Raw genomic sequence first — 25,900 nt, forward strand, 5'->3', positions numbered from 1 at the left:
GAAGGGACAAATGGGAGAGGAGGGGGAAGGAAAGGAGGGAGTAGGGCCAAGATAACAGGAGCTGGAACAAAGGTGCAATTAGCTAAGAGAGCAAGGGCAGCTTTTAGAAGAAAGGTTGTCAAGCTCAATCAGCCAATGTTGACGGTGCGAGCAGTGGCAGTAACAGCAGCAGACACAGCCAATCGGACCAATTTACTGAGTCCAAGGTTTGACCCCAGTCGTGGCTGGTGCTGCTCTGCTGGCTGCCACCTGCAGGGAGATGAGACGCATTACTGATCCCTGTCCAGCAGGGACGCAAACTCCCATTCTGAAACACACATATCCGCCCACTCAGTGATACATGCATTCAAATTCTCTCAGGAACAGGCAAGTTGTTTTTTTGTAGTCAGGCTGGAAAACATGCAATCAGCAGGCAATCCCATTTTCTCATCAGACATAACTTTACACAAACATGTCTACTAGGGATGGAAAGCTGTCAGTTTTCACAGCTATTACAACATTATTACCACTTAAGAAATTCAAAAATAGAAATCATTTATCACGTTTTGAAACAAACCTAGGGACATATGACTGCTTAACAATCCAAGTAGGAAGATTTGCCAGCCTCTGATGAATCTTCTCAAATGAGGCTAGATTTTGAATTTTGTTGAAGAACTATAGGGCTTCCTTTTTTAAGGTGGTCTCTTTTTGTGCTAAACATGCTGAAAGGAAGTAAAAGTCCACCAAGTGACTTATCAGTGTACTGATGATTTGTGATGTCAACTATTTGGCCATTTGCCTAAGGTTACTGTATGACTAGCAACTTTTGATTTATCAGTTGAGTAAAGAGCTACTTGAATATTTTTCAATGAGTTGGGATTACACTTGATCATCCTTAGCTCAAAATCCCAAACTGCTCAAATCATGGTTAGATGATTCTGCATCACAGATTCTGCGAACCACAACTTAAGATTCATGAAACCCTTCAGAAAAAGACTTTGTAAAATGCATTCAGAAACTTTGAACACACTTATTTTCATTTGAAGAACCTAAACCAGTAGTGTTTGACCCTCAAAGATGTGGCACCAATTAGCCTGAATGCTAAGTAAGTTAATAACGTTCTTTTAAAAATTATTAGCTATGAGCAGGCAGGGAAGTCAGTTTGCCTTAAAGCAATTAAATACTGTTGTGCTCTTGGTTTATCTCTTTTTGTTATAATGTGTTATAACACTGTGAAAATAACATTTTTACTCAAAGTTATCATAATTAAAATCTCAAACCAACACATTCCCAACATCATCACACAGTATTATCTCTCTGACACAGGTGTTCATCTCCATGCTTTCAAATTGCCACTACATTGTTAGTATTGACGGAAAAACACCAAACACTCAGGTTTGTAAAAGCCACATGGTTGCTGCCTAAAGCCATAGTTTAAATGGATTTTCCAAAATCAGTCAGTGAGACATGTCAGTGTGATGTGGACTCAGGTCACTCTTACATAGTGTGTTTGAATTATCTTAATAACTATGTTTTGTCCAATAAAGCTTGACATTGTAGTGATTAATTTACAGTAAAGAGGTTTTCTTTTTTACATAACATACATATAGCAGCCCAAGGAAGAGCAAATGACTCTTCCTTGGAAATTAGTTGAAGATTAATGTAATATTTTTGATGACGTATTAGTGATAATATAATTTTAAGTTGCGTCATTTGTTGCTGAAAATGAAACTAAGCATAGATAGAACCAAGTGAGGTGGTGCAGGCCATACTGTAAGGACAGAAAAAGTAAGACTGACTGTATCTGTACACGGCACAGTGAAGAACTCACTCTACAGAGCACAGGGTGTAACGGGAGTCATAGTCCGCTGCAGACTACTGCTGAGGCTGCACAAGATATCTGAGACAGGACTGGCTGAGAGGCAAAAAGACCCCTTGTCCTACTTTCTCTTTTACCCTCCCAACTGCAGTCCAATTAAGTTTCACAGACAGTATAATAAAACACTTTTTTCTTTGCTTTTGAAACATCTATTAATACAACATAATACATACATCTGAATGTAGCAGGAGAGGATCTCAGATTAATACAAATGCAATTTAGATTTAAATGATTGGCTACATGGATCACTTCTGTTTCTAGCAGAGCTATAAATAAAGACTGGGACATTTCCATTATATTTGTGGATGTTTTGCAGCTAAATGTGAAATATCTGCACCTCCATCAAAACGTTCCTGCAGAACTTAACACAGTGACCTTCTCTCTTTTATTAAGTTTGGAAATTTTCACCTTCCTTTATAGGTTGTGCATAAACAGTGAGATTTTCTCAAATATAATGTTTTGACTCCTATGAATTCTCTCTCCAAATATAAAATACAAACACCCCAGTCAATGGAGCAAATTTAAACTTCAGAAAAACATAAAACAAAGTTGAGATTCTCCAGTGGTCAAGTATATATCTGGGTTTAATTTTCTATATTCAGAGGGACTGAGCATCATTATTTAAAGAACGGATTGTCATACACTTGCATGCATACAGTCAGGCTGGAGAGAACAGGGAAGCCAGTAATACAATCTGCAGAGAAAGATTTCATTGTAGGTCAAGGACAAGATTACACTTCTAGATCTTCAGCTAATAGCAGTCAACTACTCTTTTCATGTTCTTTAATTGTCTATAAAATTATTGAATCTATTAAAAAATATGATTTAGAAAGGATGAGTAAATATTTAAAAATGGTTTTAATAATATCCAATTTCAAATTTAGCTGGAATCTACAGATCACAGGCAGCTTTTTGAAATCATAATCCAATGATTTCATACATGAAATCACTTGATTTCATGTATGAAGATAAATATGTCCAATGTGGGAAACTGGGGAAAGCAAATATGTACACCAGTTTTTATTTCACTAAGAGCCTGGGAGGATAAAAATAAAATTGAAAAACATATATGTATGTAAACATATGTAAACATATGTATATATTGTGCTTTCTGCCATAATCATTACAAGTAATTAAAAACGTTTTTTATAAATTTAGTCAAATGACACATTTTAAAATTTGTACTACTACCAACAACATATTCTCTCTGTTCTTCCGTATATAATAACTCTTGACCTTGTGTTTAGTGTTTTTTTCCTAAACAAAATAGATCATTGAAGGATCTATTACTGCTATTACCTTTGTGTAATTCCTTTTATGTCCCATAGAAAGTACTCTTGACTCATTGCATTCACTACCAAGTAAATTACACTAATGTTATCAGCTGGATTTCCTGGATTAGATAACTTTTAAGCTGAAAACGCTGAATTAATTGGACTGTTTATTATTACAATTTTGATGGAGTAGGTCTGTTTGTAGCTGACATGAACCTAACTTGGCTTGTACTGTAATGAATTGTTATGAGATGAATCATGTCAGAAGTGAATTAACTCCTTTATAAAGCATATGAACAGAACTTGTGGTCTTGAAAAGAGCTTATAGATCATCATTTTGTGCTTTAGACATAAACAGGATCAACTGTATGTAATTGAATCAAACCCAGTGTGTGGGCTTCATAAGGAAGTTGTTTTACACACAATGTTGTAATGTCCACACAATGTCCTCCCCTTTTTGGGTCAGTAGATGAAACATTTGGGAACTAGATTAAAATGATTTACAACTTCTGATGCAAATACTTGGAGCAAACCTGTCTTGAAGATAAAGTATCAGCTTTGTATTCAAAAGCTATGTTCATAACATTAGTATGTAAAACAGAAAAATGCTCTTTATGTCAGCATCTGACACCAGAGTGTTCTGATTTTAGCTCTACCAAACCTTTGCTTGTCACTAAAGTAGATACTAATGATTGTTTGGGGGAAAATGCAAAAATTAGTAAACAGAGAGGCGTTGTCTGAGCTCCTGACTGAAACGTAAAAATAAAGTATCAGAAGTGAAGGTTATAAAAAAAAAGCAACATGTAAAGAAAAGTGACTCTTTTTGCCTGTTCACACATAGGCACACATGTACAAACAGCAGTAGTTTTTTAAATTAAAGCACATAAAAACACTCACGCAGATACACTCGCACAGACTAATTTGATAGCTCACATTTAACAAAATACATATAGAGAAAGAAGGACTAACTGACAAATAGCATCAAAGAGATGAAAACAATTTACATTAAACTCAACACACACTAAGCAATAATAACATTCATACAAGAACAAAGCAGACACAAGTCAAAGTTGACAAAAAAAGGACTGCAGCCTTTTTACCCCCGCTATAACTGATTATTGAGGAAGAACAAGACAGGCTGCAGAGTCGTTCTCAGTTTATATAGCATGCCATGCAAAGAAACGTCTTTTGGTCGAGCTGCTTCAATGCTGTGATCTCAGACAAGTTAGTGGTAGTGCTGCCCATCCTCCCAGTGCATCCATGCAAACACAGAGGGAGATGAGCAATGAACGTCTGGTGCACATGCAGTCATGCAGGAGGGTAAGGGAGAGAGGGCAGGGAAAAGAGGGGAAAGGACAGAGTGGGGGAAAAGAGAAAGGGAGCAGGAGAGAAAGAGGAGTATAAACAAGAGTGATGAACACAGACAGAAACAGTGTGACAAGAGCGGAAGAGAGAAAGAAAGAGAGGATCACCTCCCCCTCCCAGTGGGTGCTGAAAAAACAGTTTGTGTGAGGGATATTTATCACAGAAGGTGGGGCTTTCGACAGGTAAAATAAGGGGAAAGTAAATGCACCAGTCGCAAAAAAAGAGAGAAAAAAAAAGCTTAAGATGTGGGTCAGAGGTCAACATGAGGTCGGCATGAGGTCAGAGTTTGGAGAGAAGTGAGGAGGAGGAAGAGTAGGGCGGCTAGGCTGCAGATGACATGTCCAGAGAAACACAGAGAGGACAAGATTCACAGGGAATGAAAACACGGCTCCCAAAAAGACATTCAATGCACCAACATTAAGCCTGGACAGACTCAAACTACTGAACATGCAACCACAGGCAGAAAGAATTTAGAGACAGAAAAAAGCCTACAGAGTATGTTTTAGATGTGAAAAAGATCTGCAAAGACGCTTTGAATGAAGAGAGGAAAATTCTTTATGGCTTATTTAAAATGCAGCTCATTTTATGAGCATTACTGGTTGAGCTAATATGTAGCACTGGTATAGTTTGAGATGACTGATATTATTCTTACAATGCTTAAATAAATATGGGGCAGCCATTGTGTTTCATTGCGCATTATTATATTACTGAAACTTTTCCACATTTTCTCATATTACCACCATAAACTTAAATGTATTTCAATGGGATTTTATGCGTTTGACCAGCACAATGTAGTCATTATTGTGAAGTGGAAGGAAAACGTGTGCCTCAACATGTGCCTCTGTATTCAACATGTGCCTCTGTATTCAGCCTCATTTACTCTGATACTCCCAAATAAAATTCAGCACAACTAATTGCTGTTAAAATTCATCTTATTAGATCCATATGTGTGTAATTTAGCCTCAGCATAAATCCAGCTGTTCAGGTGTTTGTTAGAGAACATTGGAGAACGAACAGCATCATGCAGACCGAAGCACACAGCAGGCTGGTCCGGGAGAAAACTGTGGAAATGTTTATGATAAATGGTAAATATAGTTCAGTAATGTGCTAAGCTCTGAAAATCTCACAGAACAAAGGTCAAGCAATTATATCCATAAGTTTGGAGAACCTGTTAACAGGACAACTATTAGAAATTATGTTATTTAAGGAGGACAGATAGTTGCTGTTGAAAGTAATTTATAACTTTACCACAATCAACATAGGGGACACAGCAAATATGTGGAGGAACATACTTTTGTTGAATGAAAAAGAAATGTAGCCGTTTCACTTAACGTGAAAATCTCGGTGTGGCAGGAAATCATTAGTGTTGCTCTAACATACCCAAAAATACAATAATGTTCTTGGTTGCAATATGCCAAAGTGCAAAAATGTTCAAGAATAATGACTCTGACGTCCAGGTATTTTTACTTAACGTCAGACTGTAAACATCTTTTGTTAAATCCTCTAGAGCTCAACGTCACAAAGCTTTTTGAAGCAAATAAAAAAGGTTGCCATTATTAACTCATTTTAATATGTTAAAAGATGCTAGCAAGTCATAGTTTAGAAGTATCTGTAATACTATTTTTTTCACCTCTTTTACCATCACGGGCACCTTGGGTTGAATAGTTACATCGCTGATTATTGATCCATTTTTCATATGCAGGAATGGCTACCTCATTGTCTGCACTCTGGGACAAAGAGGAGCTCACATCAGCCCAGATATGAAAATGAAATAAATCAGACACAGGCTATGCATGAATGAAGGAAACCAGGAGGAAAAGGAGAAAATGGCTAAGGCTAGTTATTTGAGGTTCTAGGTGGATTTATCATGTATGAGAAGGTGTTACTAAATCAATTGTCATGATAATTAAAATTCATTTACCAAGCTTTGACTGTATGTAACCAAAATCAGATTGTTTGGATGACCTGTCTAATAACTTTGATTTGAAGATATATTCTTAACTTTTTCATAGAGTTTTAATCTGAATTTAACCCTCCAGTGGTCTTAAGAGACAGGATCATTTAGACCTCACAAGTTTTTTATTTTGTGCATGGTCCAGCTGGGCTGCACGGACCCATTGTGAGCATTTATGAGATTATTTTTTTAGTGTGGTTTTGGAAATTGGCAGTCTGATGGGTCAACCCCCTGCTGTCTGACCATGACATTTCCACACTCCTCCTGAGACTTGCGCTAAGACTGCGACCGGTTTAAATAGAAGAGGAGGATACGTTTTTAAAACCTTTGTTAAAAATAAAATGAAAATCTAACACTTTACTAAAATTAAAGAATAAAAATAATGCAACACCAATGCATCAATATCTCCCTATAGTAAATTAAAACTAGTTAAGGCTAATAAGATAATAACAAAAAACAGAGGAAAAAAAACAAACATTTATTTGTAAATTACAGGAAACATTTGAGACTTAAATGGAGAAGGAGCTCCATTAATGTCTTTAATCTTATTCATCTTATTTAGATGTTTGAGACATATTTCAAATCTAAAGAAAGATTAAGGGAGAACAGAAATTGTCATTTTGATATGACAATATTGTCAGTAATACACCAGCATTCCAGAAAACCCTCTCAAAACAAGAAGGAAACGCCTAGTTGGAGTCTAAATGACTAAGTTCTACAGAGTCCTGCTAATGAATGACCTGATTATTTTACTCAGGAGCATTTTGATTATAGAACTCCAGAACTTGTATTAACTGCATTTTTATTAGCAAAATGAATATATTTTATCTGTAAGATAAATAAGTAGAAAAACATTTTCCAATAAAGTCAGTAAGCTATAAGCATCCACTATTTAATCCTCATTCTAACAATGAGGCATACAGCTTAAAATTGATAAGCAAAGGGCTTACAGGGTGTAGGAGTGTCCTGAGTCCCACTGCATTTAGCAGAGGTGAAATTCTGAGAAAGGTCACATCTGTGGTAGTGTCCCCACAGTGGGAAACAAAAAAATATGGGAAGAACAGAGGAGATTCAAAAAGACTCAAATAACACATGTCCTTCAAGAGTTTTTTGGGGTAAAGAGGAAGAACAGATGTACTTAAAAGAGCATAAATGCTTTTAAAATTATTAACAACACATAGGATCTTGTTAAAGACAATGAGCAAAGAGTTTTCTGTCTATTTTTCAATGTGTTTTGTTATGAAACTGGAGACTATCTGAACTGAAGCACATATTTTGCTTCTTGTCCTCCACACATACAATATATTCCAGTCTATTTGTGGATTTTCCTGTGAAACTTTACTTCAAATTCTTTCTGGAAAATCTGCATAATCTGGGATTTTTCTGTATCTGAGATGCTGTTGGCTGATGATTGCAAAGCAGCCAGTCTGTCAGATACATAAATTTTCCTTGGCATCAATTGCCCGTACCCACAAGAGGAGAGAAAAGGGACACCGTGGACGTTAGCTTCCAGTTCTGTGGAAGCACCAAGATAGTTTTCACGTAATAATGCATATTAAGGAATATGTGATTTCTGAATTATTAAAATAGGGAGCTAAAAGCGTATTTAGAGGTGGTCTCAAGTAGGTTGTGGTTCCTCAGTGTTTTGGGGGTCCACTATAAACTCTCTATCAACTTCTAGAACTTAAACCCGGTGCTTCTTTGGGTGTTTGTTAGGAAACTAGAGAAGTCAACAAAACTCTCAAACTTTCAGCACCACTGAATGAATATTAGAGGAGCAACTCTGGGTCAGGGCTTACGGCTCAGTAGGACTGGGCTGCACTGTTGAACGTTGGCAGAAAACTTACCATTGGTCATACCAGGGGAGAGATGGTCTTTATCGTTGTGTCGCCGTCTGTTCAGGTCACGGGAGCCTTGTCTTATAGGCTGGGGCGGGTGACCCTCCAACATGTTGATGATGTCCATACGGTCAATGTTCTTCAGGGCGGTGTATAAACTCTCCACTGAATGGAAAATACACAAAGCCACACTAAAGAGGGCGAGGCAAACAAGTTCTCTTAAGGGTGCACTAAGAAAGGAAATAAATATTTATCCATATCACCTAATCTTGATATGGATAGAAAATGAAACAAAAATATGGAAAAAAGAAAAACTTGCATATACTTAATATTAATTGTGTATCAGCAAAACTTAACTCAAAGTCTCGAGCTCCAGCAAGGACTGAGGTTTGGAAATTGACCAGGTCACTGTGCCGAACTCTTCCTTAGCCAGTCCTTTGTTGACAATTATTGTTGATATGAATTACTGACACACTAGGAGAACCAACCTTGACCCATCTTAATTGCTAATTAACAAAATAAGTCCTTGTCCAAGATTCAAGTTTTATTTTTGTTTGTTTGTGAAGACAGTGCTTTGTACTGATTAAAGATCTTCAACAATCTGTCTCTGCAGTTGTGGGCTCATTTCTGACCTTTCTTATGGTCTATTGCATGGAGCTCCACATGGTACTGTATGTTGTATTTCCTCTTATTTATATGTCCTATTTATTTTGTTACTGGTTTATATTACATTTAAAATCGCCCAGATTTTGACTTAATTGCCAGTTACATTAAGTTATCAATTGCTAAAACCTGTAAATCAATTTTTATCTTCAATGTTATGTGTTTTGTCTGAATTTTTGGTCTTTGTTTTATCTGCCCACTCTAAAAATAAATTACTGTGAAAATTAGACACTCGCCATTTAATAGTCCAAGGGATCATCAGGCAGATATTGAGAGAAAGCAATGCAACATTGACTCACTTTTGGCCCTTTTGCCTTCACGAGTTGCCCACAAGTTGAGCAGCGCGGAGCTCTGTTCGAGGAGGGAGTTTGGATTCTCAACTCGAATCCTGTTGATATCATCTACACTCAGCTGTAGCTCACGTGCTAACTCTGTTCAGAAAAACAGAAAACATAAATATTGATTTCTGAATCGTGCTTGAGGCCACCGGTACATGGAGACCCTAAAGAGGAAGAATGATCTCTCTGTGTAACAATCAGAGAGGGAAACAATACAGAAGTTTGTTTAGTTTGATACCAGGTTGTACCCTGTCAGCTGTGCCAGCTATGCTTGTTAGACATTAGATAAACACAGATGGGAAATGTAAAAAGCAGCTTCAGTATACTCTCAGTGTTTACTCACCAGCCCAGCTCAGACCCAATTGCTCTGCGATCACTGCCATCTTCAGCTCCGTTCTCTCCATTGCACTCATTGATGCTGCAGAAAACAGGACCAGAAACAAACGTTCACATGAAAACACCATACTGAGTCTTGCTTTTGATATCACCGAGATACCAAACAAGTAAATGCAATAATTGATCCAGTAGTGAGTCGCTTACCCATAGCAGGTTCATTTAGGGCGCTGTATCTTTCTCTCAAAGCCAGAGGGGTCAGAGTTCGCCTCCTATCTTCACTACCAATAATCTAAGTGGTAAGCAAAAACTATTAAAACCAAAACTCTGGGAAACTATTGTCATTAAGCATAGTTCAGCTCAAAATTACTCACACCCCTGTAGATTTTAATCTTTTAGTAACCTTTTGTCCGACAGAAAGCAATAATTTACTCAGTCTTAAATCTGATAGAACATCTGTGGTAAAAATTAAGGTGATGACCCTCAAAGGCTTGAAGCTCATCACCAAAATAAAAAATCAAAATACCAGTGGAAAACAGGGAGAAAGGTTTCATTCCTGTAATGCACGTAAAGATTTTTATGTGATTATTGGGAAGGTTATAAACATGTTTAGATATGATAATTTTTAAAAACATATAAATGACAATACCTATTCTTGTAAGAGATTCCTTGTAGATTCTTGTTAACTTTGGGGAAGCATCTGTTTAATTTCTTAGAAGAGACAATATTTTTGATTGGATGAAAAATACTTTTAAATCTAAATTTGCCTGGGGTGTGGATAATTTTGGGCTGAAGAGTAGATTGCGTCTTGTTTTTTTTAATCCACTAAATTATCACCTTGATACAAGGAGGCATAGTGATATTAAGGTTGCAGAGTACTTGTTGGCTGTCCTCATATTTAGTGGACTTCCGTAGGAAAGATAAAAATCCAGTAGGCTCCTTACTGCTGTCTCGCACCTGCACAGATAAAGGGTTTCAGCAGAGAAACACTAGAGATGATGTAGTGACAGCGGGTAGCAAAGCATTTGATTCATGTGTTTACTGTCTGACTGCTAAAGGTTTATTTGAACCATTCTTTTTTCTGTTGTAGGGTGTTTACACATAATTTAGTGTAAAACTAATTTTGTAATACATAAATATGGCAAATATGAAGGTTTCAATGGCTGCAACTTTACTGCTGTGAATAGTGCATGCAAGTAAGATATTGGCACTTTAATAGAATATTGTAAAAGTGTTAATACCCCTTTGTGAACTTTATATATTTTGTCATATCATTACCACAACTTAAACCCCCTAACTGTCTCCAGGAACAGTGGCATCTATGGAGACTGTTGTCCTATCAGCTCAATCTTCTACCTAAGCTGTGGGTCATAGCAGTTCCTCCAGAATCACCAGGACCCTCTTGCCTTTCCCTTTTCTTCAGCTGTAAAACTCTTTCTTGGTTGTTGTTGCTATTTCCACTTTTGGATGTTGAACATTGCCATGTGAGATGTTTAAAGTTGGCGACATTTTTCTAATTTTACCGAGCTTTAAACTTTTCTATAGGTTTATCCTTGACCTATGTGGACTCTTGGTCTTCATGATGCTGTTTGTGAAATTAAACAAAGGTGGAGATTGTTTACTAATGAGGTAACTTCTGTATTGCAATACATTTTATTTGAGGAAAAAGAAACAAATATTCTTTGTTGCTTAATAATGCATCAAAAGAACAGTTGTAACATGACAAGATGTTTAAGATATATGAGATATTAATATTTTTGCAATGTATAACGTAATTGTGACCTGACCTCCAATTTATGACGCTGTACTTTGCATCTTCAACTCATCCTAAGAAATAGCCTAAGTGCATCATTAAAAGCCTGCAATCAATATGATAATCATGGTCATGATGAGTGAATGTGACCTTGCTACTGGCATCATGAAACTGCAGAAAATCAAATGACACCTTGACAGAGACTGGAAGCCTGTTGTCCCTGAAAGCCTGGAAACTAAAGCAGCGAGGCTGCTGTGTGGCCTTCCTCACTGGCACCAGATTCCCTGAACACTCCAAGTGAAGTGGCATTCCCTCCATCACCTGCAACACATTTGCTATGATTAATTATGTGTTTCTTAACGATGTCGACAAGGAATAAGTCCTTCCCGACATTTAACTGACCTCTATGTCACGACTGCGAGCGACTTCGGTAAAGTTCTCATGCTGTTCCAGAGTTTTATCCATCTTATCGTCTGTCATGCAGTAGCATCGCAGACGGCCCTCGCGCAGCTCGTTCATCTTTGCAAACACTACAAACTTGGCCATGTAAGGTACAGCTGATAGCTCTTTGTAGAGCAGGTTGGCAAAGGAGACGGCCTCAGCTGTCCGAGGACAGTCTGCCAGCCAGAACCTGTCAGCAAACAATGACAAAGGATCACAATGTTGAACGCAAATCCAATAAGAAAAGTGGCTTCCAGGTATTTTACTTTCAAGAGGATGATACTTTTCTGTTTATATTTGATAAAGTATCCAGCTGAACTTACCGTGCAGAAACATTAGTGGTAAAGCTGGCACAGTCACTGGCGTAGAGGAGCTTGGTGGTGCCAGTAATGTCTTCCCATTGGGCTGGAGCTGTTCCACCTGGCAGTCACACAGTGTGGGAAACAGGAAACTCAGTGATCAAAGGTAGAGGTGGGATGTCTAATGATAATCAACATCTTTTACGCCAGTAATCATGTTGAATAAAAGTTTTCCTTTTTATTACAGTAATCTGGCCCCATAAACACAGACACCTCACAGTTTGGGCATGCAGTACCTATAACAGAGCAGAGCAGACGCAGACTGGTGGTGTCGCCTTCGCCTGAGTCACGGGGACTCTCCCTCCAGGACGGAGGCAGGGGGATGCGCAGGCCGATGGGGCGGTGAAACTTGCGCCGCCGAGGCTCCACAGTGACTACAGGGCTAAAGTTTGCTTGGTTACCCAGCAGTTTTGCAACCAGTTCATCAGGAACTGGCTGGGCCTGAGGTGGTAAACGACAGGGGCAGGAAGACGCACCAGGGTCACAGGTTGGAAAATGTGAGAAAATAGTGATTGTATGAAATGAAAAAAATTAAAAAGGGATCACAGAAGAGGTAGTAAAGGATAAGAAGCTCATGGATGGATGACAAAAAAAAAAAATAAAAAAATCAGGGATGATGAAATACGAAGAACAGGAGGAAAAAAATGAAAATGCACTAATTAAAAATAGCTTATTTTTTCAAGGACAAATAAAAGTCACACAAACTGGATGTATGTGCATAAAAGAGTATTTTATTGTTAACAAGAAGCTTTTACAATCATTAATACAAAAAGGATATCAACAATTAAGGCAACTTGGTTTCTCAAACCTAAGTTCTCTACAATAGCATCTTAATTAAATAAATGGGATTCTAAATATATTGAAATGATTCTTTTTTATAAAAAAGCTAATTTTACAATCTTTTTTTAATCCTGTTACATTCAGTATCTTAAGTATGAGGTTACAAAATGACCATAATGTCTGTAAGGCATATTTATCTTTATGAAGAGTGAAATGTGTTGAAATATGTTGATCCAAAACATACAGTAGTCAGTTTATTTTATTTTTACTTGTTGTTTTGGTCTTTTCAAGTTTCTGCCAGATGGTAAAAACCTACTGAGGAATAAAAAATGTAATTTAATAATCAAACTTATTTGGCAGCTTTAGGCTTTAGAAAACAGAACAAAACCATATTGTCTCTAGTAGTTAAATTTACTCACAAATGAACAGCAACATATGTCACAATAAGCTTTTCGCCATTATTTATATAATTAGTTTTTCAGGTCATAGTTTCGGAGGTAGCATCCAGTTACTGCTAAAGACTAAATCTGTCAATTATGTTAATTTGAGAAAGATTGTAAAGCTACTTTCAAATCATTTTGAGTCAATCAAATCAAAACTTATTTGCAGAGGAGAACATCACTTATCCTCCATCACAGAGGACTTTGAAGAATATTTTATATTTTTGCTATGCAATAAAATAAATGAAGATGTAATTCAGGGTTTTCTAGATGCTTAGTGCTAAAGGTCTAGGATGATTCAACAAAATGAGAAAATACTGTTTGTTTAGGAGAAATGTTAAAAGATCCTTAAACTCGGCTGGCAGTAAAGCTTAAACTTATACAACTTGATCTGTGTTTCTGGAACAAATTATGCAAAGAACAAAACAGAAAGAGAAAGATTTTGCCATGACAATTTTTGAAAACCAATATTAGCACAAACAGCTCTGAACATATTGGCTGTCAAACAAGTTGGCAGTGGGTGACGAAACGGGCTTGGGCTGCAGCCACAAGAGTTGTTCATTTGACAAGGAGTCAAGAGTCAAAGCTCGGATTAAACTGCATCATGCAACAGAACAAGGAGATAAACACAGCAACGAAGCTACAAGGGAATGGGTGAAAAAGAAAAGAAGAAAAATGCTGCAGTGCAATTTTTAACACCTGGAGCCCAAATTGATGAACAGTTCACCCCACTACTGTCAAATAACTCAGATCCCAATAAAACAATTCAATAAGGTCAGAATAAAGAAGTCATTATTATTGTTATTAGCCTAATATGTAAAATCTTAGAAGCATAATTCATTTTGTCAACTACAATTGTAGATAAATTTATAAAAATAAAAACAAAGAAAATATTCAGTCAATGATAAATGCACTACAATAGTACCACTGGGTCCAAATACAGGTAAAGACTTACAGCAAAATGTTTAACAAGATCTAATTCCAAAGTTTAAATTTAGTCTTAGATTTATATAACTTAATTCTGTGTATTTGCATTAGAAAGAATATCCAGAACAAATAAACAACGAGGGCAAAGTAAAAGTGAAGGCCTCAATAGAGAATACAATTGGATTTTATTATTGTCTGAAATGCTTTTAGAAAATAATAATTTTCTTCTGTTGTGTTTAATTGATATCAAAAGTTTGGCTATTAAGAAAATTGTTGAGCAAGAAAACTGGGTTGAAAACCTTTTTTGTGCAGCAAAGCACTTCTTTTCTTTGAAGATGAAAACATTCAAGCACATTTAAAACTGAAAAATACATACAAAGTCTTTCCAGTCAACAAAAAAGCGAACAGATAAAAATCCTTAGGCATTTCCAATGAATGTGTTAAATATCTGATATACAGAGTTTGTAGGTGACATAAATACATTAGTACTAGAATAAAATAAAGAAAATAAAATCTCAACACTAAAAAGGCAGTCCAGGGTTGCATAAAGGTGACAGGTGCATGCAAAATTAAAAATGAAAGAAGGCAAAAAGGTCCTGTAGGATTCTTAAAAGCAACATAACAAGCTTGGCACATGTGACATGACTTCATGATGAATCAAAGTAAATTCAGCATGCTTTCTTTCAGGGATTAACGACTCCGTTTCTCCTCTCCTCTCCTTCCTCCTCATCGTCCCATCTCACCTGCAGTCCGAGGCGGACTCTTTTTGTGACTGCCGTCTCTGGAAACGTTGCCTGCACCATTGGCACTAGTTTACTGGTAAGTGAACCTCCCTCTGGACCAATCAGGTCACTCTCTTGTTGGACTCTTGACACAACAGCGAAGTAAAGAGGGAAGTCGGTAGAGATGATGCGGCGGATTCGCTTCTTGCTGAGTTCCTCTTGACTTTCTAGTTCTGTGGTGAAGAAGCAAGGATTATGCTTCCAAAAATGTAAAACCACTGGAGAGTATCTGGCTCTCAGTTTAAAATGAACTGTGATGGACTACAACTCACCCTCATCCATCCCATTCAGGATGGTTTCCAGCACCTCGTCACCGTAGCGGTTGCGGTGCTCCTTCCAGACAGATCCGTTCTCGCTCCTAAGCACAACAAGCTCTCGGTCTCCACGACCCAGAGCAGCAAAGTGGGGAATCTCCACAATCACCGGCCTGCCATGCAAACAGAAGTGGATCAGAATCTATAGATACAAAGCAACTAAACACACAAAAGAACTGAGGCACATAGTCCCGTTTCATAACACAGTCAAGTAAATATGTTCCCTTCAGTTGTTATAAAAATACTCCATATACCAAACATGACTTAAAAGAAATTTGACTTTGCGATTTAATGTGAGCTTTGAAATTGGGCCTCTGTTTCTTTAAGAAGCTCCTGCTCATTCCAGCACACAGACATAAAGTTCAAACATGTTGATTTTACAAAATATCCCCCCTTCAAGAGAACAGCAGCACTGTGCTTGGCTCACCCCAGAAACTGCATCCCAGCTGGACCCAGGGAAATGATCCTGCTGGCCAGCCCCTCTCCCTCCACCAGAGGAGGGGGGCTGGTCAGCTTCTGCGGCTTCACCAGGCGGCAGGTAATGCGAGTGGGTGCCGCACACGTCCGTGGAGGTATGATGACACGCAGACCATTATGCCTGCTGCCTCGCATTGAACCGCCTCGAGCATCCACCATAAAACTGACCAGGAATCTGTTGCAGGGAAAAGAAACAATGACAGGATGAAAAAACAGAAGAACAGAGGTTGGGGGATAAAAGCGTCGGCCTCTGCTGCAGCTGTCCTGACCCTGTGTGGATGGGACTGGCGACTGGGCTGACATTATCAGACGTCTCTGTTGCTGGACTGCTGGGAATCAGTGAGTCCTCGTCGTACTCTTTGGGCAGTGGAAGTGGTGTGTGTTGCTACATGACACAGAAAACAGAAATCGTTCATGAATATCTGCTTTGCATAATGCCATACAAAATCATACTGTGGATGTCGACCAGTCAGTCATATGCAAGAGATAAGAATGTGTTCTGATTAGACTTGTCAGAAGCAAGTCTGTGCACAGATAAATGTACAAATACACATGTGTATTTGTACATTTGTATGTTTGTATGTGTTCACCTTTTCAAAATAACAACCTTTCAGAAAGTATTAAACATAGTTTTCATCAACCCCACATTTCTGTGAAAAAACTGTGGTTTTGCATTGATTTAATGTAAATAGCAATTACTCATACTACTCTAAGAAATTAAATAGATTCTATACTAAAATCAAAGACCGGAGATATTTGCTAAATGAAGACAGATAAAACACCTTTTGCTAAAAGATGGAGGTAAATTTGTCTCAGAATAAAGCAGAGGAAAAGTAACACCTTGTTTGTTGTTTCTTTAAAATACTTTGAACTGTCTTGATGCTGAAAATGTGCTATATAAATAAAATTACCTTTGCCTTCTTTTACAAAATGAGTGAGGTTTGTTTGGTATTATTCATGAATACCTTATGTGGAACATTTTACAATTCAGTTAGTGCTTTTAAATCTGTTTGTAAAATCTGTATTAAAATTGTTGATATATAATTTCACCATCTTTTACCATATCTAAATGACTTATGAATGTCATCCTGCATACTGAGGGTTTTATCACTACCTTGTCAGATCAGGGACTGGAGTTCTCCACTAATTAAAACATTATTAAAAATAGCTGCAAAAATCTTTTTGAAGAGAGAGAATAACTTCATTTATATAAAGCCTTTCAACTTTTAAAATTGGAATATCTTTTGATATTCTAAATGAAAATGAAGACAATAAAAGGCAATACCACCAAATTGCATGTCCTTGTCAAGGATGCCTTAGAAATTAAGGTCACTATGTAACTATGATGTGATATTTTCGGTTTGTTGCATTTCTGACTCTGGCCTTTGCAGTACCTGATCTATTTCATGTTCTGGCAGATTTACATTCTCCGGGGAGACACGGGGAATCCTGGGAATGGCCGGTGAGTAATTCCTGTTGTACAAAAAGAGGAAAAAAGAAGTGAGACTAAAAACACTTCTTCACATCTCTGCTCCTCCCAAGCAATCGTCCCGGGGTTTATTTATGTCTGTGGAGCACCCCTTATTTCCCAGCTGACTATTGGCTCATGCCTACTGGCTTTGGCTCGCTGCCCTGCTCCCCCTCCCAGCCCCCCTTACGCTGTGCCCAGCCCTCTCTCGTACTCCAGTGATTTCTTGGGGGAGAGGAAATCGTCATCATGGTCTTTCATGTCATCCATCTTCATGTACCTGGCCCCTTCTGTCCCCAAGAGCTCCTCTCCTTCAGAGAACAACATGCCAAAGAGAGCGAACAGATCGTGGTCAGGTTGGTGACACAGCACAGGAGAAAGAGAGAAAGAAAACAAGACTGTTAACGAGCTGTTAGACGGGTTAGACAGCATGACACCCAGAATGATGGCTGTGATATTTAGATATTAGACTGATGACATGAGACACTAATGACCATGTTTGTTTTCACACTGAACTTGTATCGCTGCTTCCACAGAAGAAAATGGAGACGTTCAACAAATAAATGAGCTTATGAGCAACACTACAAATCACAGTTTTGAGCTCATCTTGCTGAGACATTTAAAGCAAAAACTCCTGGATCTGAGGCTGGCGGCTCCAAAACGCGTTTTAGTTCGAGGACTTCTTGAAATGCAACTGAAAAATCTTAAGACAAACATGTTGTGCCATGTGTAAACTGTAGATGCTGATTTACCTCATTAGGATTTTAGTAATCCACAGCACAAACAGCATCTCTGAATACAACACATGAATCTGAATAACAGCTTGTGAGGCGGTTTGGGTTTGGTTATTTACCCCAAAACAAAGGCGTAAAAAAGCAATTGATAACGAGCAGCAAAAGAAAAAGAAAGCTTCCCTGTGTCAGATTTTTGTGCGGCATCACGAGTCAGCTCAAGTCCTCCATATCCACTGCTAGAAAGTAGGTGCTTCCTAATATATGCTGCTATCACTTTACTATTCTAGATTTGTATCTTTAAGACTGCAAAAGAGCTACTTTCTATATTTAGAGACAATCTGTTCATTGAACTATCAGGGGACTAAAAATATAAAATCATAATATGCTGAGACATAACTGTCAACAGCATTGTAAAATCAAACTTCCATGCATGATTTTTAGCCACTACATGGAAACATAACATGGAAAATCTTAACTGTGAAAAGACCAAAAACAGATCCCTTCTAAACTGATATACATATTGTCTTTTTCACGAAAAAAATAAAATAAAAGTAAAGGCATTGATCATGTTCAGTGAATAGTGCCTCAGCTTTGATCTCTGTCTCTATGTCCGTCTCCAAGCAGGACAATCAAACCAAGTCCAACAAGGCATGTCCTGATCCCATCTCAGGTGTCAGGTCCTGATCAAGGCATTTTTAAATTGCCTGATGTTTCAGCTTTCTGAGTAAACTCACTGTCCTCCTTAATGTTGGTCCTTTGTCATGTTTGTCAGCTTCAAGAATTGGTTTCCAGTCAGTTACTCAGCCACTGTTTGCATGACAGAGTTTGATTTCTACTCTATTTTTGTCGGTGCGATTTGCAAAACTGTATTTCTATGCTGCACTTGTGTACATTGCTTTGTTGATCTAAATAATCTGTTAGGGAATACCCTAACACTGTAAAGCTGTTGTCAGACCATTTTCTCACATTTTGCTGAACAAAGTGTTTTGACATCTTTTAACTGTGTTATGCAAGTGTTTTGGGGCGTATAGTTCACAGTGTTTTACTGCACCAGAGGAGAGTTGATATAAGTCAGTGCAGATAGAGTTTCTGCTCAGCGTAGCATGAAATAAATTAATTTTATTATGGGTCATTGCTGTGATATTTGTGTAGCACCTGCATTACTTCAGTGGCAGTGGTGTGTGTGTGCAGTAAATGTGGATTCTTAGAGTTGTGTCACTAATGCCACTTAATTTTCTGACTGAAAGAATCTGTGTGTCTTCAGCTTAGAGTGCAATCAAATTGTGGTTGTTGCAGAATCAAATGTGTAAGAAGATGTGGCTGGAGCGACTTCTATCTAAGACAATATATCTTCCTAAGGCAGTCATACAATGTAGTGATGGGAGTACTAATGTTTTTTAACCTTTAAGTTACATTATTAAAAAGAGACTTCATTGTCTGCTGAACACGCATGGCTCTGTCTAAACCTCTATCTTGTGTAGACTTGCTATGTTCAGTAAACATCATTCTGTGTACGGGAGAGATAATAAACTAGTACATAACATTTAATTATTGGAAAGGAAAGTTGATAAAGCAGAAGAAGAACTTCTTTTCTTACATTATCGACTGGAAAGGCTTTGAAATATGTCATAAATTATCACCAGGTTTTATCAAAACAGAGGGAAATCATGCTAATGTTAGCCAAACATTTCAGCATAATTATACTCCTTTGTGTTTTTCCATTCGCTTTGTGAGAGTTTATCTTTGTTGATGAGTTCCAGATCTGTGAGATTGGAGGGCTTCCTTGCCATCACCCTAATCTTTAGCTAAGATTTTCCTTCAGATTAAAGTGCAGACTCTGACTGGGCCTCTCCAAAACATCTATGTTGCTTCCAGTCAAAAGAAAGATTGGTTGGTTAAAGACTATTTAGCATTAATATAACTATCTGTATGTGTGTTAAAAGTTGACAAACCAAAAAAATATAAAAGCTTTTTTTGGTTAAGCCTTTTACTTAAAACAGTTGTGTATATTGACAAAACATTGATTAAAAAACAGCATGAATGGAAAACTATTTGTTGACCAGAGGTCAGAAAAATGTCTATGAATGATGATTCGTCTGAGTGATCATTTCTCCAGATAAAACTTCGGAGTGCTCTTTGGCTGCTAATTATGGCAACCAAGATTAAAACATCCTTCATCTGTTTTTTTAATTCATTTTTAGACTCAACAACCTATTTGATCAGAAGAACACACAATACAGTCAAAATAGTAAAATGGACAGAAACCAACACAGTAAAACACACACGGCAAAGCATTGCTCCCAAAACAGACAACACCAATCCACTATGAATGGTAAAATGTCACAGAGCAGGTTTCTGTGATGTTCACAAAACAATGGAGGGGCAAAAACGTGACACCTGGAGAGTTAGAGAATGACGGTGCTACTGAAGGGACATAGAGAGGTCGCAGACATGGGTGCCATGGGTGCATGCCAATGAGAAACCAGAGATACCACAGTGAGCACCACTACAGACGGACTGAGAGAGAAAGGAAGGGAAACAAAGATGGCAAGAGCTTGAAATGGAGCCACACAGAACTTTACAAAACACTCTGAATGCTGCAAAATAAAAAGGAAGTAGACGTTCATACCTAACGTTAGCTGTGCAATTCCTAAAAAGAGCAAAGGGCAAGAAGAGTTGAAAAAAAAATGATATTCTTATATTTCAAACACCCTGAGTTCCTACTGTTTTAAGGTGATATTTTAAAGTTGTACCTTCATCCTCAGACACATCTAATATCTCATCCACTGTCTCTGGAAAACTCATTCGATGCTTCTCTGTTGTCGTCTGCAGAGCACAGAAAGAAATCAGATTCAGATATGACAGCAATACAGAAGAAGTTCTGTGGAAATCGCATTTGCAAGTGTTATTGCACAACTGTAACACTGCAAAAACATTGACAGTCTCCTCTGTATCCCAACCTTTGCTGACATGCCATGCTGTAAAAAAATAAATAAATAAGAAGATTGCATCAGTGAAGAAAAAAGAATTAGCAGGAAGAAGGCAGTTTGCACTCAAACTCACAGTAGTGGTCTCATTGGGTTGGGCACCATGTTTCAGCAATAAAGTCACAATGTCTGTGTGTCCCTGCTGCGCTGCCTGATGCAGAGGAGTGTAACCAAGCTGCAAGGGAGACAAAAAGGTTCAGTGATGTATACAGTCATTTGTCAATGCATATTTAGTTTTTTTTTAATGCAGATCTAATAAGATGGCTGTGACTAAGAAACAACTATGCAGCCCCTTTTAACACTGAGTGTAGTTTAGTTCTAAGATCCAACCCTGAATTGGTTGTTGAAAGTTTTTCAGGTATCGATGGTGTAAAAACTCACCCTTGTTTTGCTGTTAACATTGGCCTGCTGCTGTAAGAGGAACTTCACCATCTTGATGTTACCGTAATGACACGCTACATGCAGAGGGGTGTAGCCCATCTGTCAAGAGGGAAAAAAACCCCATTAAAAACTCTGTCTGATGTAATCACTCTGAAAAATTCACTAAATCAAGAGTGTAGTTGAATGATCAGAGTCTCATTCCTGTTAGAGGTGTTCTGGCTGGGACTGTATGTAAGCTAACAGAGCCATGTGGACACAGCTAGCATGAACAGTTTAAACACAAATCAGTCTATATTTGTGTGCATGGCTAAAACGCATGTTAGACAGACAGCATTTTATTGAAACCAATCTAACTCTTTCTAATATCTATCTATCTATCTATCTATCTATCTATCTATCTATCTATCTATCTATCTATCTATCTATCTATCTATCTATCTATCTATCTATCTATCTATCTATCTATCTATCTATCTATCTATCTATCTATCTATCTATCTATCTATCTATCTATCTATCTATCTATCTATCTATCTATCTATCTATCTCATAGATATATCTACATCTCTATCTATATATATATTTTCCACCTTCAGCAATAAGATCCACAGTGAACCTAAACAGGATGTTTCATTTTTTTACCTGTATGTGTCAATGGTGCTTTACAGCCACTGCTCCCTAGGCAGCTCACAGCTCAAACACTTGTCTTTAAAAGGCAGGAAACCAACTTTATCTGTCTCTTTGCTTTCCATACAAGTTAACTCAGATGTTCCAATTTTCCCCAAGAAATGTAATATTTTTCATATAAATGATTAACTGTGTCTCCAAATTGTGGTTCTTCAAACACAACCCAAAGCAAAGAGATTTATTTATAGTACTTGTGTCATACATTTACTGTTCTCTAAGGTCCATGGAGGATTTGTCTCCCTGGGAAAGTTTTGGTAAGTATTAGTGAGAGCAAATATTGGCTCTGGACTCTAAGAGCTGCTGACCCTGTTGTAAGAAAAAGTAATGAAGGAGTCTCACCCGTGTGGCAGCGTAGACTGAAGCACCTTGCTTCACTAGGATATCAGCAATGCCTACATGTCCCTCCTGTGCCACCAGGTGCAATGGTGTTAATCCACTCTGAATTCAAGAATAAAAATACAAATTCATCAAATTAAAGCATGACAACAAAATCCCAACCTTTCAGTTTCACACTTTATCCGTCTCGTCTTGCCTTGTTGCCCAGGTTGACGTTGGCCTGTTTGGAGATGAGCAGGGAAACCATGTCAGGCCTTCCCTCCTGTGAGGCGAGGTGGAGCGGAGTGACGCCCTGCAGTGACTCAGCGTTGGCTGAAGCTCCGTACTGCAGCAGGCTGTTGGCCACCTCCACCTGGTTCTGCTTGGATGCAATGTGGAGGGCAGTGTAGCCATTCTGGACAGCAGAAAGGAGGCGTTTTCTTTTTAAGAATATGTGTGGATTATAAACACTTTACTGCCTCACGTAAGACCCATTTTTTGTTACCCTGGCAGCGCTATGTGGTGACCCTCCTTTGCTGACAAGCAAGTTAACAATATCCAGGTTGTTGTGATGTACAGCAACATGCAGCGGGGTGAGACCATTCTGTTAAAACAAGATCAGGGATTTACCAAAGGAAATGTTTTATTCATTAAGGTTCCTGGAGGTTTTTGGTTTCCCTCACCTTTCCAGCTGCATTAGGGTTAGCTCCTCGCTCAAGCAGCAGCTCTGCCACATCCACCTTCCCATACTTGGAGGCTACATGTAGTGGAGTGAAGCCTTTCTACAAAAGCACAAAAAAGGTGAGCGGACAGAGTATCAGATTAAACCCATAACCCCAGCTAAAACTGGCTATATAGCACAACGTCACCAAAATATTTTCTTTTACTTTGGTCATTTTGGTCTGTTGGGCCTCCATGTCCAGTAAGATGCGCACGGTTTGAGCGTGACCTTCCCGGGCAGCGATGTGCAGAGGCGTGTGTCCAGCTGTGGTGGTGGAGTTGGGGTTAGCTTTGTGGTCAAGCAGAAGCTTCACCAGCTCTTTGTGACCCATCCGAGCAGCACAGTGCAGAGGTGTTTGATCATCCTGTTGAGGGAGGGGCAAGCAATCAGGAAGAATAGCATACTTCCTGAAAATCTTTATATATTCCATTATGATGGATCTGACTTTGACTGTGTAATTGAACAAAATGTGCCAGATGAGGTTAGAACAGTAAAAGCTGCTTCAGTGTATCAGTTCCGATAAAACAATTTTAAAATGAGTCAGTCTTTGTAATGAAACCTTGCATATTGCTTATTTTAATCTACCTTTGCCTTGGCATCCACTGGAGCTGAATTCTCCAGTAAAAACTCTGCCACTTCAAAGTGACCCGCCCGAGATGCCATATGGAGCGGAGTCTCCACTTTCTGTTTGCAGAAACAAAAAACCGCGTATTAGATTCAACACCAGCATTTCAAACATGAAAAGGGATTCTTTAAGCTGGTTATAAAATAACTTTAAACTATATACCACATTAGAGACGCTGGGAGAAGCTCCCTTCTGGAGGAGGATCTTCACAATATTAAGATGACCCATAAAGGACGCAACATGTAAGGGGGTTAGGCCTGACTGTTTTAAAACAGAAACAGAATAAAAGAGCATTAAAATACAAATGTAGGAAACCATTTAAACACTTCAGGATGAATAATCTTGAATTCTTTTTGCCTGAATTCTTACTTCAGTCACAGCTTCTAGTGATGCTGATTGTTTGAGCAGGAGGTCCATCACACGCATGTGGTTCTTTTTACAGGCAATGTGCAGAGGAGTGAAGCCGTTCTGTAACAGCAACACAGTTACTTGTTATTATTGGACAGCAGCTTTGCTCATGTAGAGACAAACTTTTGGACACTGTACAGTAAAAATAGCTCAGGCTCAGCGAGAGGCGTGTCTGTAAACATCAGTTTAAAATTTGTGGATTTATTCCTTGAATTCTAGCAAATGAAAATGATTCGTGCCGTTGTCCCAATCAAGGTCAACCTCCCTTTTGTTTGTTTTTTTTTTGTTTTTTACAACTGCCCTGTGCTTACCTCCAGCAATCGTCCTGAACAACTCTGGTCAAATTCCCTGTCCGCATAGAACAGAATCACCCTAGCATTATGCTGCCGCCACTATTTGTCACCATAGAGATAGAGACTCATATCTGTTCCTACACACTCTCCCACCCGAGCTTTGAATCTCCACAGCTCCTCCAGTGTTACCATAAAGTATTCTGGCTGCTTTTCTAATTGATGCTCTCTTTGCCCGGTAAGGTGGGTTTGCAGTACGACATGTCTGCCTCATGCAGTTCAATCTCTATTGTTCTCCAACAAACCCCTAAGGGCTTCACAGAACACCTGGATTTATCCAGAGATTAAAATACACCCAGGTGGGCTCTATTTACTGTAGAGGTTAAAGTCTGAAGTCAAAAGTTTTGATAGTATTTTATTAAGATCAGAGTAAACAATCCTGAATACAAATAAGTGCCACACTTTCCAGATATTTCTTTCCAGTTTTGTTTGCATCTGATCTGACCTATGATACAAATCTTAAAGTGAGAAAATTTGAATGTTTTTAAAACGCACTGCTACTGTTCATCACTTCAGTGGAATTTAAAAGAATGATATCTATCTAACCAGAGCCCTCGAGTTGGGTTTCGCTCCTTTGTCCAGCAGTACTTTGGCCATGCGGTGGTGCCCGCAGTGTGCTGCCACATGCAGCGGAGTGAGGTGGTCCAGTGTTACATCATCAATCTCTGCGTTGTATTGCAGGAGCTGCTTGACGCAGTCCATGTGGTCCCCTTGTGCTGCCATGTGGATTGGTGACAGGCCATTCTGGAAAAAAACAAAATAACATCTTTGCTTTTTTACTCATATGTGAAAAGAAGGCTTAACAGTTGTTTTTTCTTACCTTTGTCTTCGCCTGGATTGGAGCCCCATGGTCCAGCAGGATCTCTATTATTCTGACATGTCCGTTTCTGGCAGCGCAATGCAAAGGAGTCAACTCATCCTGAAAACAGTGGATTGTTAACGATTTAGTTGGTGATTTGTAGGATTAGAATACGGGAGTTTAAAATCGGGCAGCTTTTTACCTTGGTCTTGGCATCATTCTGGGCCCCCCGGTCCAGCAGGAGTCGGACCATGATCACATTCCCTCGTCTGGAAGCAATGTGCAGAGGAGTGATGCCGTTCTGCAGAAACACACAGATGAGCTCATACCAACACTGAGAACAAAAATTAGAACAAATATAAGCATCCCTTTCCTTGTATTTGGTAATTCTTACTTTTGGAGTGAAGTTTACATTTGCTCCTCGATTAAGCAGCAGTTGTGCCACGTTCAAGTTTTCATAATGTGCAGCAATGTGGAGGGGTGTGAATCCAGTCTGCAACATGCATTTCAACATTACCACTTCTGCATT

The 25,900-nt window shown here is 38.5% G+C and overlaps 1 protein-coding gene across 1 annotated transcript in view; it reads right to left on the reverse strand.

The window, feature by feature from the left end:
• ank1a (ankyrin 1, erythrocytic a) overlaps positions 1-25,900 on the reverse strand; it is a 101,899-nt gene that overhangs the window by 15,546 nt on the left and 60,453 nt on the right. The window contains exons 8-39 of the mRNA XM_044111788.1: positions 25,766-25,864; positions 25,574-25,672; positions 25,393-25,491; positions 25,119-25,316; positions 24,184-24,282; positions 23,977-24,075; positions 23,775-23,873; positions 23,356-23,553; positions 23,152-23,250; positions 22,974-23,072; positions 22,686-22,883; positions 22,493-22,591; positions 21,467-21,565; positions 21,162-21,260; positions 21,039-21,076; positions 20,852-20,979; positions 20,728-20,748; positions 17,555-17,675; positions 17,291-17,369; positions 16,166-16,281; positions 15,847-16,071; positions 15,378-15,532; positions 15,067-15,278; positions 12,413-12,617; positions 12,141-12,237; positions 11,779-12,007; positions 11,569-11,697; positions 10,461-10,580; positions 9,831-9,915; positions 9,634-9,708; positions 9,252-9,383; positions 8,299-8,454 (exon numbers count right to left, since the gene is read on the reverse strand). Coding sequence (XP_043967723.1) covers positions 8,299-8,454; positions 9,252-9,383; positions 9,634-9,708; positions 9,831-9,915; positions 10,461-10,580; positions 11,569-11,697; positions 11,779-12,007; positions 12,141-12,237; positions 12,413-12,617; positions 15,067-15,278; positions 15,378-15,532; positions 15,847-16,071; positions 16,166-16,281; positions 17,291-17,369; positions 17,555-17,675; positions 20,728-20,748; positions 20,852-20,979; positions 21,039-21,076; positions 21,162-21,260; positions 21,467-21,565; positions 22,493-22,591; positions 22,686-22,883; positions 22,974-23,072; positions 23,152-23,250; positions 23,356-23,553; positions 23,775-23,873; positions 23,977-24,075; positions 24,184-24,282; positions 25,119-25,316; positions 25,393-25,491; positions 25,574-25,672; positions 25,766-25,864 — 4,006 coding nt within the window. The remainder of the gene's footprint in view (positions 1-8,298; positions 8,455-9,251; positions 9,384-9,633; positions 9,709-9,830; positions 9,916-10,460; positions 10,581-11,568; positions 11,698-11,778; positions 12,008-12,140; positions 12,238-12,412; positions 12,618-15,066; positions 15,279-15,377; positions 15,533-15,846; positions 16,072-16,165; positions 16,282-17,290; positions 17,370-17,554; positions 17,676-20,727; positions 20,749-20,851; positions 20,980-21,038; positions 21,077-21,161; positions 21,261-21,466; positions 21,566-22,492; positions 22,592-22,685; positions 22,884-22,973; positions 23,073-23,151; positions 23,251-23,355; positions 23,554-23,774; positions 23,874-23,976; positions 24,076-24,183; positions 24,283-25,118; positions 25,317-25,392; positions 25,492-25,573; positions 25,673-25,765; positions 25,865-25,900) is intronic.

Source organism: Gambusia affinis, linkage group LG03 (assembly GCF_019740435.1).
Source record: "Gambusia affinis linkage group LG03, SWU_Gaff_1.0, whole genome shotgun sequence".
NCBI lineage: Eukaryota > Metazoa > Chordata > Actinopteri > Cyprinodontiformes > Poeciliidae > Gambusia > Gambusia affinis.